This window comes from Monosiga brevicollis, genomic scaffold (genome assembly GCF_000002865.3).
Source record: "Monosiga brevicollis MX1 MONBRscaffold_26 genomic scaffold, whole genome shotgun sequence".
Taxonomy (NCBI): domain Eukaryota; class Choanoflagellata; order Craspedida; family Salpingoecidae; genus Monosiga; species Monosiga brevicollis.
In genome coordinates, this window is record NW_001865063.1 from 65110 (window position 1) to 81973 (window position 16864).

The following is a 16864-nucleotide window of genomic DNA, read 5'->3' on the forward strand; positions in this document are numbered from 1 at the left end:
TCTCTCTCTCTCTCTCTCTCTCTCTCTCTCTCTCTCTCCTCTCTCTCTCTCTCTCTTCTCTCTCTCTCTTCTCTTCTTTCTCTCTCACTTGACGACCTGTGTTGCATTTTTCTTTTCTCTCTCTCTCTGTCTTGTGTTCAGTGGGAAAGAGCAGGATGAAGGCAACGACCGTGGCTGTTTTGGCAGTCGTGCTGCTGGCCGGCATGGCCGCGGCCAAGACTCGCTGGCATCAGCTTGAGGGCTATACGTTTGAGGTGCGTTCTTGACCTGCCCCGTTGTCGAGTTGCTTGAACTTGTCGCGTGGAAATGACGCGGGCTGACCCTGTGGCGGCGTGCGTGCGCGTTCTGTTTGGGTTTCGTTGTTGTAGCATTACAAGGCCGAGTACAAGAAGGCCTACGCCACGACCACGGAGCACGAGTACCGCCGCCAAGTGTTTGAGCAGGTCCGTCTTTACCTGTGGTTGCTGGCATGTCACAGCTGCCTCCTCAACGCCCGCCACAAGTCAACACAACACAACAACAACAACAACCCCTTCCCACTTTTTTTTTCTTGTTTCCTTTTTAATTTTTTTTTTATTTCATGCCAACTCTTGCTTGTGTGCAGAACCTGGCCAAGATCCGCGCACACAACGCTGACACTACCAAGACCTGGAAGGAGGGCGTGAACCACATGAGCGACTGGACCAGCGAGGAGTTCCGTCGCCTGCTTGGCTATGACCAGTCTTACGGCTACTCGAAGCACCAGCCCGCGCCCACCCAGACCCGCCTGGGCATGGTCCAGCTGCCCGAGACGGTTGACTGGCGTACCCAGGGTGTTGTGACCCCCGTCAAGGACCAGGGCAACTGCGGTTCTTGCTGGTCGTTTGGCTCCGCCCAGACACTCGAGTCCCACGTTGCCATCAAGACTGGCTACCTCGAGACCCTCTCCGAGCAGGTTAGTTTCCAGTGCCAGACTTGGGGAAGATGATTTGTCAAATCTGGGACAGGAGGTGTGGATCAGATTGTCTACGTTTCTGTTTTGGTTCCCCCCACCCCCTTTTTTTTTTTTTTTTTTTTAGACACCTCTGTCCCCTTCTGTCCCTTTCTCTTGATTTTGGCTCACTCACTCACCTCACATCAAACTGTGGCGCTCTTGGCCCTCGTTTGGCATGATGCATAGAACATTCTGGATTGCACGCCCAACCCCAACGAGTGCGGTGGCACCGGTGGCTGCGAGGGTGGCACGGCCGAGCTCGCCTACGACGCCTTTGCCAAGAACGGCGGTGTGCAGACCGAGTGGACCTACCCCTACATCTCGTGGGCCGGCAAGAACTTTGAGTGCCAGTTTGACCCCAGCAAGTCGGTCATCAACGTGACGGGCTACACCAAGCTGCCCTCCAACCAGTACGAGCCCCTGATGTCTGCTGTCGCCAACCTTGGCCCCATCGCCATCTCCGTCGAGGCCATCCGCTGGCAAAGCTACGAAGAGGGTGTCTTTGACGGCTGCAACCAGACCAACCCCGACATTGACCACAACGTGCAGCTCGTCGGTTACGGCTCGGAGGACGGCAAGGACTACTGGCTCGTCCGCAACTCCTGGACCCCTCACTGGGGCGACCACGGCTACATCAAGGTCCTCCGCACCTCCAACGAGCAGGGCCGCTGCGGTACCGACATTACCCCCCTCGATGGCTCGGGCTGCAAGGACGGCCCCAAGACGGTGACTGTTTGCGGCACCTGCGGCATCCTCTTTGACACTGTCTACCCCACCATCTCTGTCTAAACAAACGACCACTGTTGTTGTCTCTCCTGAATGAGAGGAAGGGCAAGGCTGCGGTTTTGGCTTTTTTTCCGAAAGAAGAGGAACACACTGGCCCTGCCCTACCCAACATCAACAATTGATCCAATATATTACTATAATCTCGCTGCCGTCTCCTCCTTGACAAGTGGCAAGGGCAAACAAACACCACTTCGATGCAGTGAAGCTTCAAGGCCTTATTATTCTTTTTTCATGTTTTTTTTTGTTGTGACGATGTGTGTGTGTTGCACACACACACACACACACACACTCTCTCTCTCTCATTTTTAATTTTTTTTAATTTCTCAGAACGGCACAACAAGTCCGCCCCCTCGCCTCCTTTCAAGATTTTCTGGTCTCGGTGGTCGGGGTCGTGGTGGCGTAAACAGGCGGAGAGACTGTGTGTAGCTGCGACGAATGTACAAGCGCGTGGTGGGCTCTACTACGCTCCCGCCGTTGGCCATGGCCGTCCCGGCAGAGCAGGTGAGGAACAACCCCTTTGCACGACGCTCCAAACCTTGGGCTTTCGTCTCCGTTTGGGACCTGCTGGTGCTGGTGATCGTTCATTCGGCTGCCTCTGTGTCGACGCGTGCTTCGCCCCTTGGGGTGGTTGGGGTGTAGGATTTTGACTTGGAGGTGTTTGTTCGCGCCTGCGACGATGTCGACCTCCTTCGTGGCATACTCACCCAGGTCGGAAAGACGACGCGTTTGTCTGGGGCCTTTTGCCATGGCTGCGGCCCTCGTCTTCGCTGATGGCTCAGCGTCGTCTCAACCACCACGCCTTCTTCTCTTCTTGCCGGGTGAACCTGCAGGTGTGTCAAGAGGCGCCAGAAGCCCGCGAACTTCTCATGGCCTTCCAGGACCATCCTCTCGTAAGATGACCACCTTGCTCGCTTCTTATTGCATGGGCTCCGCCAACCCGCCCCCCCTTCCTTTTTTTTTTCCAATATGCATGAGCTCATACTCCCTGGCGACAAATGGCTAGGCCACATCGCCAAGCGTAGACAAGCTCCGGGCGCGTAGTCTCACTGTGAGCCTCAGTGAACTTGACCTCTTACGGAATCGCAAAAGCATGTCGGAAAAAAAACTGTGCGTCCCCTCCTTGCGCCCAGCCCATTCTCTGCCCGTCAAGCTTGAGCCCCGGCTCACGCACCCACAAATGGCGGAATGAACATAGACAAAAAGCCCGACAGACCAATGGGCACCGCCTGCTGGCGCAAAATTGGAAACCAAGGGCCACTTGCGATGCCTGCGGCCTCGTTATGAAAGGCTCCATGTTTGCCAAGCAGGTATTGAGGTTTTGGCGCGTCACCAACACGAGACCTGGGACCGTAGGATTCATTGCTGGTGTGCGACGTGCATTTTTAGGGCTATGAATGTGCCAACTGTGGCATCCGGTGCCACGCCAAGTGTACCAAGACGCTGCTCGATTGTGTGCGCCCCGACGCCTTGAGCAGCTCGGTGGCCTCCACCACCCATTAGCGGCCATTGACCGCGCAGTCGTGTCCGTTGTTTTCCTGTCCCCTGCCAAGCTCTTGGCCATGGCTTAGTGACCGCCGGTCGGTCTCCGCTCTTGTATTCCCACATTATGCCGCGTAGTACAATCCAAGTTGAATGCCAGCCCTCCTGCACAGATTCAATTGCTTGCCTTTGCGTCTCTTCTCGGAAAACACGCACCACTTTGCGGGCACACAACCAACGCTCTTGAACACTTTTCCTGTTGCGCACCATGGCGCTTCAAAAAAAAGAAACACTGCACCATGAGCGTCAAGGCTAAGCCTTGCCAGTTTTGTCCTCTTGATCTGCCACCGGCGACGCGGGGCCACCCTCAACGTCTCGCTCCGTGGCCGATGGTCGTTCACTGGATTGGAACACATCGATGCTAAAGTGACCACGGTCCTCCATCAACAGACTCTGAAACTCCTCTGCAGCACAGCAAACGAGACGTGTCAGCCAGCGAACGTACCAGCCAGCGAATGTTCCAGCCAATATAGAAAAAGCGCCCACCCCCGTCTCTTTAATCGTACCTTGCAGGCTTTGTAAACAAGCCGCCACGCGCTTGTGGTCCGCCGATCCTGCCGCAAACTCGCCTTTCATCGAACTCAAGACCTCTGCCACACATCTCAAGCAGGGGCGCATCAAAGTCAGGCCCGTGCGTAACAGGCCGAGGCGGCGCATCAAAGTCAGATCCGGCCTCGGCGGGCCACCCCTCGAGCAACCCCTCACCAATGCTCTCGCCAAGGTCGTGTCGTGCGCGAAGCAGCGCATCTCCATGGCCTGTCCGCAGCGCCTCGCGCGCGCGTTGCCTGCACGTCCACATCCATTTGCATCAGTCGCACAACCGGAGAACGCTGCGCTGGGCGCCAGTACAAGCCAGCCCTTTGCACGTACACGAGAACAGGTGTGACCTTTTCCACGACCTCTAGCGATGGACCTGCCAACCATGTCCCCAAAGCCCAGCGCAGCATAAGCAAAGCGTGGCAAGTCCATGTACACGGCATGCCACCTGGCCCTGCCCCCATGCTTGCCGCTACGCATAGCACATAGCACCCGCCGTGTCCGACCCACCATGGAAGCATCGCACCGCACTCGTACCTACTTATCCAGTTGAAACCGACATGATGAGATGCTGTCGCCGCCACCCTTGGCAAGCCATCAACAAAAAGAACGTGGTCCATCTCCAACGACCTCACACCAAAGCGCGACCCCTGTCAAAGACGTACCCGGCCCACCGCGGCCCATCCAGAGGCCGGAGCGCCGCACGCTGCTGCTGCCACTCGTCATCAGCCGTCGCCACATGATTTTTCACTGCGTTCGTGTTCTGAAAATAAATTCGTTCACTGTATTCGCTTGCTAGAGACACAACGCGAGCATCGTCACTGAGTTCGATAATATCACTCCTTTCCACTATAAATAAAAAGATGAAAATCAAATCGAAATGATTCAAGTTTATGTTCCCGCTTCGGTTTGAATCTCTCCGCCGCGGTGGCCAACACAAACAATACAAGCGCGCGCGCTCACGTTCGTCCGCCGCACACGCACACACACACACACCACACACCAGAGCCTTAGGGGGGCACGCACATCATCGGTGTCAGCCATTTTTTCCCTTCCCGATCTTGTGTTGCTTTATCTTTTTGGACCAGTGCTTGAATCCTTCGTCGCCGCCCGCGCCACCATCGAAATGGCCCATCCTTCGCAGCGCACACCGCTGTCGCCATCGCCGTGGAATCGGCCGGCAAACGACGAATACAAGACTCCCTCACGCCGGCACCAGCCCTCCATGAAGTCGCTCCTCACATTTGATGCCTTGCCCGACGAGGCACCCACCCCTCGCTCCGCGCGGTACGGCTGTTCGGTACCAGCTGCTCTGCTGCTCATCCTGGCAACCATTCTTCTTTGCTCCGACGATGTTCTTTTTCGCACGCTATATCCTGATGGCACCCTCTGCTCGCAGCCTTCAGCATCGGCCCAAGGACACGCTTGCTGGCCTGACAGCTGATCCGGTGCGTTACCTCTCAAGCCAAGACCATCGGTCGTCTCAGCTTGACCTTGCCCCATCTCCTCACCAGACCCTTGCTCCTGGCATAGGCTCCCGTGGGTGCGGCCACGCCGCGCTTCGATGAAGAGCGCCGAGCCATGCGCGCTGTGCAGACGCAACGCCAGGCGCTGGATGTTGGTGCGCTGCAGCAGCTCAAGGCAACGTACGAAAACCAAATCAAGGGCCTCACCCTCAAGGTTGACGGCCTTGAAAACCGCAATGCCCAGCTCGAGGCCGCCGCCACTGAGGCTCAGGAAGAGCGGGCCCGCCACCGCGCCCTCACGCAAAAGGCCGAAGCAGGCCAAGCACAAGCCGAAGCCGAAGCAAAGCAACTACGCCACCGCCTGCACCAGCAGGCCAAGGCCATGCAAGAGCTGACGGCTGAGCGCGAACAGCTCCGCACCGCACTGCAAGATGCCGTCCGGGATGCACAGACCGCATCGGCTCTCTTGCGTGATGCCGAAAACAGTGCCAGTGCCCTCAAGCAGCAGCAGGGTAAAATGATTGCCGCCCTCAAGACGCAGCTCGCTAACAGCGAAGACATGGCTGCCACCCTCAAGACGACCAACGACCTGCTCACCTCGGAGTTACATCAGCAGCGCAGTGCTATTGACACGTTGCGCAAGGAGATTGAGCTTGCCCTCCAGGCCAAGACGAGTGCTGAAAAGGCCCGCAGTCGCCGCAGCATGGCCTACCATGCCGAACACACACTGCGCGTCCAGATGCAGGAAGCCCTCAAATACTCGGACAACGATGCCGTGTCAGATGCCGCCCATAAGGATCAAGCCATCAACGCACTCGAGGCACAATTGGCGCAAGCCAAGAAGCACATGGAAGCGCTTCACATCAAGATGACTCAAGAGCAGGCCACTCGTGTGTCTGTTGAAGATCAGCTCGCCCAAGCACAGGAAGAGGACCGGTACGTGCATGCAGAACACGACCCTCCGCATATTGGTCAAGGCTTGCTGCCCGTGTGCTCGCGCTAGTTTTGCACTCACGATTGCTTTTGGTTGGAATTTGCAGCCATCGTCGCCAGTGCCGCGCCAAGAAAATTCAGGGCTTATTGGCTTTGCAACAAGGCAACCGCCCACTCGATCAAATGGATGCTTACATGCAGGACCACGTGGATGACGTGGACTTGGCCTCAACTTCCTTCCAGGCAGATGCCGAGGTGACCATGACCGAAGCCCGTCCCGCAACGGGCACCGTTTCGGACGCCAAAGCCGAGGCCATCTCCACAGACGAGTCTATGGCGCCTCTGGATGTCTCTTCGACATCGGCGCTGCCTGAAGACGTCACGGGCATTGCCTCGCCTGCAAGCCGCCTGGCGCCAGGACGTCCAAGCTTTTGTGGCTTGCACATCCGAGCCTCGACCCCGACGTTGGAGAGCGAGCCTGCAGTCCCCATGAACGCCGAGGTGGACGCCAGCCAAGACCTGAAGAACGAAACAGTGGATCTGGACTTTGGCCATTTGAGCTCGGCTACCTACGATCTAGGCGCAGCCGAGACAACCTATGAAAGCGTTCGCCCTGCCGATGCTGACGAGCAGCAGCAGCCTCATGCTGGGCCTGCTGCTTGCGACAGCCATGCCTCCGCGTGGACGACCAACGTGTCCATTGCGCACAACGATGACGCTGAAGACACGGACATGGAAAGCTACATGGAAGTCGCTGACACCACCCGACCGGCCACCAGCCTGTACATGACGCCACGCAACGACGTGAGCGGAGCGGCGCACGAAAGCCAGGCTCAAAACTCGACGGTATGTTGATTTCACCCGAGGCATGGCGGAGTCACCATGAACAAACCCAATCTGGGCTTGTTCACCAAGTGTTGTGCAGGCACTGGCTAACATGGTATGCGCATCGAATGTGCTGCCTGAATAGGGATTGAATGACACATCCGCTTATCTTGATGGCTTTTTGTGCGATGATACGCACGAGGAAAGTCTGAGTCAACACCAGCCGGCGCTCGAGGCTTCTATTGCGGCAAGTGAAGCGTCGGCAGAAGCCAGTGAGGATGACGCAGACCTGGATGATGAAGAATATAAAGACGACGTGTCTGTAGAGGTGTTGGACATGTAGATTTGAGGGGGGTACGCTCTCAAGATCTTGGCCGCACAACACTTGAATGTGTGCGCGCAGCTACCGGCAAATAGAAAGCGAAGCAAGCTGCTCGAATCGACCATTTAAAAATCGATTAAAAGAAAAACACAAGAAACCCTCTGACGACCGTCGGAGCTATGCATAGCACCATGATCGTGCGTTAAAGAACTGAATAGGAAAGGGTGGCTGGATGAAGGGAACACGGCAAGTCAGTTGATCAGGGACTACCAGCCCCGAATGTCCTGTAGCTTGCCGGCCTTGAGGGCCAAGCGAACGGAATGACCGCGATACGCAGCTTGGATCCGCCGGGCTGCGGCATCGCGCAGCTCCGCCTAACATACAACCAAAGCGCGAGCCAGCAAGTGAATTCGGCCCAACCAGCAAACAGGACGGTCGCAGAGGCCGCGGGGACTCACCTGCTCGCGCTCAGCGCGTTGTTGAGCCGCGTGACTTCGAAGGCGGGCAACGTGGTCGCGCGCAAGCTTGCGACGAACATAGGACTGCAAAACGATGGCAGCCTGTTCAGTGCTGAGCTGGGGCGGCTTATTGGGATTGTGTTCTTTCAGAAAACGAGCCAGCCATTCAATGGGCGCAAACTGGGCATGCTCGGGGTGCTTGATGCGCCGCATGGATGGGTCTTGATACTGTTGGCGAATCTCCTACGCAAAGAGGGAGCGGTGTTGGAGATGTGAGGAAGAATCGCCGGTTGCACCTGGAGGGGAGGGTTGGACAGGCTTGGGTGCGGTCTCGAATCGCTGCGAGTACACACTTTGGGGATGTTGTAAGGAATGGCACTGAGAAGCTTTTCCAGAGCAAGATTTAAAGTGGGCCAGACATGTTCCTCCAGGTATAGCCCCTCATCAGCTACGCGTGTGAAGATGAAGGATAAGGGCCACATGCGGACGACAGAATGGTTGTCCCAGCGAAAGCGTGCAGGGAAGCAAGGCTGCGGCCAAGAGGCTATGAGACGTACAGGCCACCACAAAGGGCTTGGTCGGACGGCTCTCCAACGGAGCGGGTCGATGATAGGGCGTCGGTGGAGGAGGGACGCCGGGGATCATTGCATCTGGGTCATTACTGGTTTGAGCCTGGGGCCGCTGGCTGACATGGCTGACAGCACTCGCGTTACGGCTGGTTGGCGCCGTCTTCACGCGATCCTCAGGGTCTGCTTTTCCACAGGGCAAGGACAGCGCACAAGCAAGTCAATGAAGCAGTACAAAGATATCTGGACGCCCGGTGGCCATGACATCGGGCACATACCCTGGCGAGAAGAAGCACTCGAGGACAGCTTGCCTCGCGCCATGGCGGCAGCACACGCACCAACAGCTGCTCGACACCACATCATTAGGCAGATCAGTGATGGCCCATTTCTTGCACAGCTGTGTTTCCCGCCTCGGCGTCGTCCCGCCCCAGCTTGCCCCACCGCCCGTCATCAGTCTGCTCCCTCAAACGCACCGTCCACGTACCGTCGTTGCCGTCGTCCGTCGTCTGGTCGTCCGTCGGAACCGATCAATGAGCGCGTCAAGCTATCAAATTCAAAGTTGCACAGAGCTCTGATGGCAAGCACCAATTGCATCGAGTCTCTGTTTCAAGCATGTGTCTTAACTTAGCAATTCTCCGACTTTACCATTCATCTCTGCAATTCTGGCCGCTTTGCTCACTCTCTCTAGCCTTATTTTTTTGTTTGTTGTCAGGGCTGCCGTCCTCAACATTAGTTGACAACACTCATTCCGCCATCCAGAAGCCTGATCTTTTTCCTATCATTTTAGGCACAAAAGAGCCTCTCCAACACTTCAGTTTCACGCACAAGTGACCGTTACGATGCGGCACTCGTGTTTCCTTTGTGTTGGTTTTCGCGCCATTTTTTTACGCGCTGGCGCGCCAACGGCCGACAAAAAGCGCGCCGCCTCTCACTCGGCCTTGCGCCTCTTCCTTCCTCCACATTGCCCCCAACTTCTCCTTGTCTTGCGCTTCTTCTTCCATCTGCTGATCCATCAGCGGCTCGTGTTGCCAGTCAAGCTGATCCCCTGGCGGGATTGCGGGGCTTGCTGTGGTGGTGGTGGTGTGCCTTGGCATTTAGCACATTACCAACTTTTTGACGTTTGACTGCCATTCGCTTCGGCGTCAACCGTCAGTATGCAGACCCGCCGACGCCGATCCAGTCGACCAGCTCCTGCCAAGGGCAAGACGAACGGCTCGTCGTCTCGTTTAGGAAAACCCAGTTCACACACAAAGTCCCGCGCTTCGAGTCTCGACTCCACTGCCCCGAAGCGTGTCAAACGCCAGGGCATTGTCCTTTCGGACGAAGAGGAATCCAACGCTTCTCCGACGGCCGTCTTGTCCCCGGCTGCCCTCTCCCCCGACGCACTGTCTCCACCCAGCCCGGTGATGCCTGCAGTGGAAACCGAAACCAAAGTCTTCATCGAGAGCCCAACTGTTGCCAGTCACAATGCCGCTCCTCAGCCAACGCGCCAGCTCTTGGGACCGACCTCGCCGCCTCGTTCGCCACCAACGCAACACCAAACACTGCGAGCTCGCTTGGAAGGCACCGCGCCAGCGCTCACGCCACCGCATGTTCGAGCCGCTGCTCTGGATGCCCGACGGCCTGCCTCAACGGGGCGCAAGTCACCAACAAATCGCCCCTTGCCCATGCCGGTACGGCCCCTCACCCACAACCAGAATACATCCAACCCAAGCTCTGCCAGCCCTCGACATGGCGTGCCCAACTCGCCGCGACGCATGGTGCGGGCCCATCCAGGTGGATCCCCGGGAAGCCATCTCCTTCTGGCCGACCCTACCAGCCCGCGCATGCCCTCGCCTGCCCAACTCTCTCGCTTAAGCATTCGCCAGCGCGTCATGGCCACCCTCACACCGGGCGCCGTCCCAGCCCAACTCATTGGCCGAGCCCGCGAACAAGAGACTGTGCGCACCTTTTGGCGTGAACACGTGGACGCACGCAAACCCGGTGCTCTTTACATCAGCGGCAAACCAGGTCTGTCCTCGTGTGACACCAAATTAGCCACCGCTCCTTCTCGCTGTTTCTGTTCGAGGTGGCAGGGGGAAGATCAAAGCTCTTGTTCTCTCACTTTCTTTACCCTGACGCCGTGGTCCGCATCTCCCCCCTGTTTTTGTCTTCTCCTCTCCCTTCTTCCTCTCTGCTTCCCTCTCTGCCTCCCTCCTCTCTCTCTTTTTCTCTTCCCATCGCCTTTTTAGGAACGGGGAAGACGGCCACGCTCAACCAGTTGATTGCGGCTCGTGGTGCCGCTGGGGACGATACCCCCACCGTTTGCATCAACTGCATGACCTTGCGTGACCCCACACACATTTATTCGGTACGCTGCCCATGGTGTCTTCCGCTGGAAGCATTGAACTGGTTAGTTCACTTTTCCCATCGCCGTTCTTTTTTTCCTTGTGGTCGCCCAATAGCGCATCTTGCAGCAGTTGCTTGGAGAGGACCGGATGTGGCCAACCGATGTGGCACTGACCAAGCTCAAAAGTCTATTGATTGGGGCTGATCGACTGCCCACAGTGGTCCTGGTGGTGGATGAGGTTGATCAGCTGCACACTCGCGACAACAGCGTGCTCTATCAACTCTTTTCCTGGCCACAGCAGCCAGATTCCTCAGTCGTGCTTGTGAGCATTGCCAATGCCTTGGACCTGACGGAACGCATTTTGCCTCTTCTCCATCGTTGGCAATGCCAGCCCGAAACGGTGCTTTACGAGCCTTATACCAAGGACGAACTTGTGAACATTGTACGCCATCGTATGGACGAGGTGCCCTCGGGTGCTGCTCTGCTTCAAGACGCTGCTCTCAAGTTGTGTGCCGCCAAGGTAACTTCCAACACTCCACCTGATGTTGCACTCCAGTGGCTGTGTGCGTGCTGTCTCAGGCATATGCTTTGGCCCACGTTGATCCCGAAATTTCATTTCACTTCATGTTTGCCGTTTGAATAGGTCACGGCCGTATCAGGGGATATTCGTCAGACCCTCGACCTGTGCCGCCGTGTCCTCGAGCTTTCTGAAAAGGACAAGCGTCCACAAATTGCTATCATGGCTTCTCTCTTTGCCTCCGTACTCGGCTCTGACCGGGTGCTCCGCATCAAGCAGATGCCCCTGCATCAAAAGCTGCTCTTGGTGGCACTCTATCATTGTTGCCGTGACGACCAGGCTGTGGAATGCGCCAAGGTTTGTCATGCAAGCCAAAATGGCGCCACAGCTCGATCGTCGCCTTTGCTCACACTTGCAATCTGTTCCGCATGTCTTTCTCCTCAGGTTTTGGATCGCTATCGCGTCCTGGCCGAGGAAGTCGGGATTCCGCCTCTGAGCGACGAGCTCTACGAAACGTTGCAGCACATGGGCTGCTCGGGGTACATTCATGCACCCCCAGTAGCCTCACGCTCCCACTTTCGACACGCCAAGGTAGGGCATCGAACGAGAGTTGACAAATGGGGACTCGATGCCTGCCTTCTTCTGATGATGATACTTTTTTTTTTTCTTTTTTGAGAAATGTCCCCGACCCTGAACTGATTCAACTTTAAAAATACATGGGAGGGGCCTTTTGCTTCTTTTGATCTGACCTTTTGCGGCGTGCTGTGCTGGTTGTCGCTGTCTTTTGTAGTGCAAGCTGTTGGTGCCTCGCGCCGAAGTGGAAGATGCTTTGCGCATCGAAGCACTCTTCGGCCGCCTTTTGCAGGAGCAAGCCGCTGAGCCTGATAGTAGTGGGAGCCAGGCCTGAACTGAACGGGGTGTTAACAACGTTCAGATGACGTCCCGAATGATGGGATGAGAATTAAGCATGAGTGTTTCTTTATCGTGTTTTGGAGAGGGGGCGAGGACAGGAAACGGCTTGATTCGAGGTCGGTTGTCTCCTTCCCTGCCCATGTCTGAGATTGTGTTTCGACTGCATAAGATCCGGTTGTAATCGCACTAGGTTTGCATTGGTGTGTCATCCCATGCTTGTTCATATGTTGTAATTGAAAAAAAAAAAAAAAAATACGTTGCCATTCAAGCTTGCCGAAGACGGCCATCTTTGTTCATGTCAGTCCTACTGTTTGATTCATGATGCAGCGGGTCACTTGGCCTGCTTCAATGCATTCCGTGGCTCATTGATATACGCAGAACAGGTGGCTAGAGGGTTTGGCTAGCTAGATCAATTAGTTCACAAAAGAAGCTGGATACATCAGTTTGCTGGGAGCGGTCCATTAAGCATGGGTTGACTCTGGCAGGGCCCAAGCCGAAGCTTGACTTTCGCCGAGCGAGTTGGCTTGAACAAGTTCGGACGCGTCTGAGGCACGAACGGCAGGGTGGAGATGCGAGTGGGCACGAAAATAGAGGACCGCAGCGACAAGGAGGCAGAGGAGCAGGCAAATGCCAATGACAAGACCAGCGATGGCGGCAGCAGCAAGCGTCGACTTTTTTTGAACGGGTATTTGGCGGCGGGGTCGTGCGAGCGCAAGTGTCTGAGGCGATGCGGGTGTGGAGGGTAGGGATGTCGAGGTCGCCCACCATGGTTGAGGACGCGTTGAGGGTGAGGGTGAGCTGGTTGAGGTTGTCCATGTCGAGGTCATGGATCCGAAAGTGGGGAGACTGCAGGGCTGTGGGAACGGAGATGACGGTGCCCGTTCGGGCGGTGCCCATGTCCCACTTTTCCGGGCTGTAGACGTCTTGGGCGTTGACGGTGAGGTGAAGGTCTGAAGCATCGCAGGTCTGGAAGCGGAGAATGATGTCAACGGCCTCAAAGCTGGGCACAGGCAATCGGCAGGTCAGGCCGAGGCAATCGGCCTGCATGGCGCAATAGGGACCGGCGTCTTGACTACAAGTACCCGGTGCCAACGTTGGAGGGGGCGTTGGCGGCGCCGGCGTTGTCGGGGGAAAGTAAGGTTCGGAGCGGTTGGCAACACATGTTTGCGTGAGGCCGAAATAGAACAAGGCTGGCTCATTGCCGATGTTGATGAAGCGGACCTCTAGGTTGGAAGTGGTGGGGGAGGTGATGCTGCCAGTGTCGAAGAGGCAGCCATCGGCAGAGGTGCCGTGCAAAGTGGTGTTCCATATTATTAGAGTGGGGTTTGATGCAACTACCTCGACCCGGTAGGAGGTTGCTTCATACGATGCGTTGTAAGCGTAAAGAGCGATGCCAGTCACGCGCGGATACCATGATCCACAGGAAATGGATGTCGAGGTTCGTCTTGTGGGTTCCACCAAAACGGCGGTGCGGCGGCAGGTTCTCCCTTCATCGTTGCGAGCCGAGCATGACGCACAAGCCTCTTCTTGTTGCGAAGCATGGCATGCCCATGCAAGCATGACCATGAGCCCAAAGGCCACCAAGCCACGCATCTCATCAGTCGAGCGTTGTCGTTGAGTTTTTCTGGAAGATGACAAACACTGTGTGCCTAGTGTGCCGGGCCGAGCACGGGTGAGTCCGCGGCTCGAGGGCATGCGGAGCCCAGCCGGCACTTCAAGCACACCAAGCAGATGCATCAATACTGGAAGGTTCAATCGAAAAAAAAAGAGGAAGCGAGCAGCTTCAAGACGTGACGAGAGAAGAGAGAGGACGACGAGAGGAGAGAGAGGAGGGCGGCGGTTCACAGGACAATCGAACACGATGCCACGAGGCGGGGGAACATGCCACACGGCAGTTCACGCGCACGAATGATCAAACATCAAAGAAACCGTCGTGATAGAGCTCGCAGCCAAACTCACCATACGCCGCCGGCAGCGTCGTCGTGGCTCGTCAGGTGCGCTGGAAATGCGCGGGGTGCGCGAGGCCAAGAGGGCGGAGTCATGTGTTCACGCGATGCGTGTGGTGATGTTTACATGCACGTATGATGTAATAAAGCTATTTCTTTATAAAAATCCATGCATGGGTGTGGCAAATGTTGCGAATATGTATGACCTGGGGTCTGGATTGGATGGACCTACCTGAAGGTTGAACCCCATGGAACGATCCCACACACATGTGCCTTTGTCAAAGGTGAAATAAGCTTAAACGAGCACACGCGGGGCAAACACGTTTGTCCAGTTGTGTTTGTCAGATCGGATAAGGCAGACTTGACTGCTAAAGTAGTTTCCGTTTGAGTGTCGCCGTCCGTTTAGGTGTCTCCGTCCGTCTGCGTGTCTCCCTCCCTCCTTCTCCGTCTGTGTGTGTGCCTCTGTCTGTGTTCTGCGTGTCTCAACTGTGTGTCTTCATCGGGCATGGCTCTGTCTCTTTCGGTTTGTTCATCTGATCACTGCCTCATCACCCCATTTCCCCTTTTGCCCCTTTGTCGTGTCACCTTGTAGTCGGTGATCTCGGTCTCTCGTCTCTGGTTCTCGGCCTGTGGGGCCTCCTTTTTCCTTTATCGAATCGAATTGGGAATCGCGACCAATCTGTGCGGCTTTTCATGCTTCGTTGTCGTTGAGCCAGACATGCACTCGCCTGTACGCGACCAACGGTGCGCGACAGCATCAAACTCCCTGCTTTCATAAAAAAAAGAAAAAAAAAAAAAAAATAGGGAAAAATGGCTTCGAAATTCAATGGTTATTGTCACTGCCTTCACCTACTGATAATACTTGAGGGGGGGCGGGTGGTTACAGCAAGAGGGGGCTTAAAGCTATTAGCGCCCTACGTTGGCTACATAGGGAAAAGAGGGAGAAAAGCTTGATCGGAGCAAGCAAGGAGGGATCACGAATAGGGAGCGTTGGCCTCAAGTGGTGTGCCTGCGCCTCTGCATATCTCTCTCGCCGCACACACACACACACACACACACAGACACACTTGCGCGCACCTCCCTTCCCCCTCTTTCTCTCTCTTCGGGGCACTGGTGATGTCGCCGCGATTGCAAGCTGAATGCCAAGGGCAGGCACGATCTGCTGCAATCACGCCGAACAGCAGAATCAACCCGACTCCAATTTGTAAAAGTGTGACATGCTATACACTTTCAACCAACAATCGAGCATGCTGACGTCAGAAAAGAGGACATGGTGATGCGCCATCACCGTGCGCCCCACGCGCCATCTCCACGAAACCTGTGAAAATATCTACACAAACCTGCTCAAATACACCATTAAATAGCACTATATCGCCATGAAATCTTCAACAACTCTGATATTTACTTCAAAAAGCCCTTGGTTTCTCCCTCTCACAGAGCCGCGCGGCTTGCCACGATATCCCCTTTCTCCCCCTATGCCCATGGCCCCCTCCAGGTGGATATGCTGTGGCATGACATCTCTGACGACGAGCCCACCTTCTTCTCACTCTCTGCGACATTACTTGAAATACAGCTTGATCTGCTTTAGCCCGAACCGTGACAACGCGCCTCTCTGGTATAGAGACCGTTGTAGAGTTACATCTCTCAGCAGCCCAGCTCGCTTCTGGAGCGCCCTCACCCGTCAACGCTGCGAGCCAATTTCTCATCCCGAGTCGCGCTCTTCCCTCCCCCTCGCCTGTTGTTCTGCGACGGTTTCTTCCTGCCTCCCCCTTCCCGGCCCGGGTCCCCGACCTGCTGTTTTTTTTTTCCCAAATCGAAAGGTCCTTCGCGCCTTTCAACGCCCGTGCCTCTTGATCTCGGTTTGCCTCGGCGCCGCCTCTTGCCTGGTGCACTCTGCGAAATCAGGTACGGTCCTTGTCTCCCCCTTCTTTCGTCGTCGTCGTCGTCGTCGTCGTCGTCGTCGTCGTTGTTGTTGTTGTTGGTGGTGGTGGTGGTCATTCGTTTGGTAAACACCGCAGCAGAGGGACAGAGGGAGAGAGCTTGGTGAGAACGCCTTTTGGCCTTTGAGCGTCTGCGATGCCTCCCCGGGTTGTGTGTGATGGTGGTGGTCATTGGCGGGCGTGATTCCAGTCCCAGAGTCTTGTCTTGTGGTCTTGACCCGTCAACTGCTCTCTACATGGCCCGCGCTTTGCTTATTTTCACTTGACCCTTGTTACGACTGTCCTTCCCGCCCCCACATTCCTCCGTGTGCGTGCTGTGTGAGCGAGTGAGTGAGAGAGTGAGTGTGTGTGCCGTGTGAGTGAGTCAGTCTGCGCGCGCTCTGTGTGTGTGCTGTGCGAGTGAGTGAGTGTGCGCTGTGTACGCTGTGTACGCTGTGTGTGCGCTCGCTCTTTCTGTCGCTGCCCTCTCTCTCTCTCTCTCTCTGTCTCTCTCTCTCTCTCTGCTTGTCCTCTTTTCCAGCTTTGCCCCTCTTCCCCCCCTCCCTCCCTCTGTTCCTCCCCTTATCTCTCCCTTACCTCTTCCCTTATCTCTTTTCCTCTCTTTCCCACACACATACATACACACATGTATCACCACCACCCAAACAAGTGGAGATTGCAGCAATTCGTTACACCCGTTTTTTCCACCTACCTTTACAAGGACTCCCTTCCTTTCTCCCTTTCCTCCCCCTATCCCCCCCACGTCCCCCTCCCCCTTGCCCGCTTTGTACACGTTGCAACGTTGAACCACCCCCAGCTCCCAAATCTCGCAATCT

The 16864-nt window shown here is 56.0% G+C and overlaps 5 protein-coding genes across 5 annotated transcripts; 3 read left to right on the top strand and 2 right to left on the bottom strand.

Annotated features, from left to right (window-relative positions):
• Positions 1-128: 128 nt before the first annotated feature.
• MONBRDRAFT_33873 (uncharacterized protein) lies at positions 129-1762 on the top strand (the record flags this gene model as incomplete). The annotated part of the gene is made up of 5 exons (XM_001748812.1): positions 129-254; positions 369-443; positions 605-934; positions 1160-1612; positions 1697-1762. Exons 1-5 carry the CDS (start codon positions 156-158, stop codon positions 1760-1762), a joined length of 1023 nt encoding a protein of 340 aa, XP_001748864.1. The 5' UTR covers positions 129-155.
• A 3199-nt stretch (positions 1763-4961) lies between these two features.
• MONBRDRAFT_28400 (uncharacterized protein) lies at positions 4962-7402 on the top strand (the record flags this gene model as incomplete). Its single annotated transcript, XM_001748813.1, has 5 exons — positions 4962-5122; positions 5235-5283; positions 5369-6237; positions 6342-7080; positions 7205-7402. 5 exons carry the CDS (start codon positions 4962-4964, stop codon positions 7400-7402), a joined length of 2016 nt encoding a protein of 671 aa, XP_001748865.1.
• Positions 7403-7647: 245 nt separating this feature from the next.
• MONBRDRAFT_11052 (uncharacterized protein) lies at positions 7648-8726 on the bottom strand (the record flags this gene model as incomplete). Its single annotated transcript, XM_001748884.1, has 5 exons — positions 7648-7755; positions 7840-8082; positions 8136-8287; positions 8397-8588; positions 8684-8726. The coding sequence occupies 5 exons, from the start codon at positions 8724-8726 to the stop codon at positions 7648-7650; spliced, it is 738 nt and encodes a 245-aa protein (XP_001748936.1).
• Positions 8727-9559: 833 nt separating this feature from the next.
• On the top strand, positions 9560-12158 carry MONBRDRAFT_28402 (uncharacterized protein; the record flags this gene model as incomplete). Its single annotated transcript, XM_001748814.1, has 6 exons — positions 9560-10415; positions 10637-10755; positions 10850-11254; positions 11378-11608; positions 11696-11842; positions 12042-12158. The coding sequence occupies 6 exons, from the start codon at positions 9560-9562 to the stop codon at positions 12156-12158; spliced, it is 1875 nt and encodes a 624-aa protein (XP_001748866.1).
• A 392-nt stretch (positions 12159-12550) lies between these two features.
• Positions 12551-16221, bottom strand: MONBRDRAFT_11054 (uncharacterized protein; the record flags this gene model as incomplete). Its single annotated transcript, XM_001748885.1, has 2 exons — positions 12551-13787; positions 15788-16221. The coding sequence occupies 2 exons, from the start codon at positions 16219-16221 to the stop codon at positions 12551-12553; spliced, it is 1671 nt and encodes a 556-aa protein (XP_001748937.1).
• Positions 16222-16864: the final 643 nt, after the last annotated feature.